General features: G+C 37.4%; 1 protein-coding gene across 1 annotated transcript in view; it reads left to right on the top strand.

Moving 5' to 3' along the window:
* Window positions 1-229: 229 nt before the first annotated feature.
* LOC117282220 overlaps window positions 230-2815 on the top strand; it is a 4443-nt gene continuing 1857 nt past the window's right edge. Inside the window, exons 1-2 of the mRNA XM_033750953.1 lie at window positions 230-366; window positions 1828-1972. Coding sequence (XP_033606844.1) covers window positions 311-366; window positions 1828-1972 — 201 coding nt within the window. The 5' untranslated portion in view covers window positions 230-310. The remainder of the gene's footprint in view (window positions 367-1827; window positions 1973-2815) is intronic.

The raw sequence follows: 2815 nt of genomic DNA, 5'->3' as shown, positions 1-2815 counted from the left end.
GACAATGTTGGCAGGTTAAACTCTCAAGGTAGGGTCCAGTGGCAGGCGCTTGTGAAGATGGTAATAAGCAATGAACCGTTGGGTTCAGTATAGCCAGACTGTTTCTTGACAGCTGAATGACACTCAGCTTTTAAAAGAGAAATCTACTTCTTGGAATTCCAGATAATGCAATATAAAGTATGAAATAAGTGAAGAATTTTCTAAGTTTACTTAAAATGTCACTTTTTTATCCTTTTCCTTTTTTCAGTCCGTGTATTACTACAAGATATTTTCAAAGTATGATATTTTAAACGAACGATTTAAACTCCTGATGCTTACTTTTGATGAGAAGGAAATGAAATACATCACTCATATCGCTGCGAAAAGGTATGTTTACAAGTCTCTCTTGTTTTTTGTTTTTTTGTTTTAAGACTTATTTTATTTGCTGAAAAATAAAGATTGTTGATGGGAGGAATGCAGTACTTGTTTTGACCTTTCAGCATCCTTTCCATCTAGCTTAATATACCTGTCAGCATTGCAGAATGGTAATTCTTTACTGCTTACAAATATTGGAATTATTTGAAGCTTCAGAGGAGTTAATTCATTACAACTTCGCATTGTTGTGAGTGTCAGATAGATCTGCTGTGGCACAGAAGAGTAATGTTTAACCCCAAATGACATTGTCTTATCATAGCTATTTTTATATTTAATAACCCATGTAGAGACCATTGTATCAGTCTTCAATTGCAGTTATGATGAGAACACTGGAAGATTAAATGTAGTTTGTCGTCATTCAATAATAAAATTTTAAAATTTATATATTAAAACTTGCCAAGATCAATCATCTTACATGTCGCATATCAAACTCTTGTGTAATGCCATTCATCTGCTATGGGAGTCGTTCTTCTTATGTTTTAATTGTGTATATACTGTGTCTTATGATGTGTCTTTCTTATGTGGCTGCGTGCGTTTCAGGCCCATGACAGTAAAACCAAAACTGAAACACTGGTAAGGTAAGGTAAGGTTGTCCCTGTTTTTAACTAATTAAGCACCATGAAGGTGTATGGGGGAGTGGCTGTATAGATCCACATTTTTCTTGACCTTGGCACTAGTTGGAGGTAAGTGGTCTGCTTCACGTCCTGGCCTCTTTACCTCCTGGGGAAAGAGACCTCAAAACCCATTGGACAGGAGGTTGTTTGGACCCCAGACCCAGTCTGGAAGACATGGAGAAGTGAAAATTCTTGACCCTACTGAGACTCAAACTCTGACCCCTAGGTCATCCAGCCAGTCACTGTCGTGGCTTACGTGGAACACTGGTCACCTGACTATTGAATTGTGTCTCTTAAATTTCTAATGGATGAAGTAATTCTTACTTACATACAGAAGGATCCAGAAACTTGTTTCTTGTTTATGATTTTTGGCATTTGTGTGCTTGCTGTCAGATATGTGAAACGTTTTAGAACCACTAGGACACAGTAGAAGCTGGCTGTTCACATTTCCACCAGAGACAAGGGTTTTTCTTCTTGAGCCCCCCCCCTTTCACAGGCAGAAATGTTTTAACATGTTGTAAGACCATATGTAGGTAGACTAAAAATTACCTCCTTTGGGAAATACTGATGTACAGATGTAACATGGACAAAAATTAGATCTCTTACAGCTTCCACCATGAGACCTCCCCAGCAACAAATTTTGTTTGCATCCATTTAGTAATTTCAAAAGTCAGACACACCCTACACACTGCATTTATTTTGTATAATCTGTACAGTTTGCACATACAAATTAGTATTGTAAATGTATTTGCATATTATTTTTGTGAACTGTCCCAGCATATAACAGTTTTGTTTCCAGGGCATTACACTGTGGAGGCTTATGGTTGCAAGTATTGTCCCTCTTGCACACACGAGTGCTGAAACAAATAGATCTGCATGACCTGTATTTAGATGTTTCATCAAATGATGGATCTGACAGCACTGGAACTATTCACATATCAGAGGTACTGCATCAGCTGAATGTCATACCATACTTTTATTTTATAATACCAAATATTAGGGTAAGCAAATGAAGTAATATGGGATGGACCAGACATGTAGCCCACATATGGGAGATGAGAAGTACAAGCAAAATATTAAGTCAGAAAAAATCAAGGGCAGAGACGTTTGGAGGCCTAGATATAAATAGCATATTGATATTAATATGGATCTTAAAGAAATATAAGCGTTGAAGACAATATTGGAAACATCACAGATAGTGTACATGTTCCTTTATTAACTCTTTGACTGGCACGAAGGGTATTTAAATCTCACCCCTGTCCTGGCAGGCCCTTTAAACCTTATGTCGCTAAAATGCATGTAGTTACTTTTTCCTAAACAACTTCAACAAAAATTGGTTTTTAAAAACGAAATTTTTAGGAACTAATTAAAATACAATATTTTATGCAATAAATGCTTTTCCACACCTCTTTATTTGTTTTTCTTCGTGTGATAAACATTGAAACATGAAAGTTTGCAGAGAGCCACACCACAGCCTGCACACATGATACTTGTTTCTTTTCTAACCTTGCGCTTAGCACTCACGCGACACTTTCTCAGGGCACCATTCTTCTTATTGTTACTGTTAGGAACATGGACCATTTTGTGAATTTTCAAGCCACCCTCTAGACGATTTGCTGGCTCTTTCACTGGTGGTCTTTTCAAGGTCGAGGGCGGAGGCGTGACTGCACTCTAGTCTGACCCAATAGATTCGTCATCCACTTCATTCCTTGACTTTTCTCCCTCTCCACACTGTTTGTTTGGTTCAGTCATTTTTCTACACAGTCCAATATAAAATCTTTGAATCT

Source organism: Cryptotermes secundus, unplaced genomic scaffold, assembly GCF_002891405.2.
Source record: "Cryptotermes secundus unplaced genomic scaffold, Csec_1.0 scaffold458, whole genome shotgun sequence".
Lineage (NCBI taxonomy): Eukaryota > Metazoa > Arthropoda > Insecta > Blattodea > Kalotermitidae > Cryptotermes > Cryptotermes secundus.
Note: the sequence above shows the minus strand (reverse complement) of the source record. Positions and strands in the feature narration are given on the sequence as shown.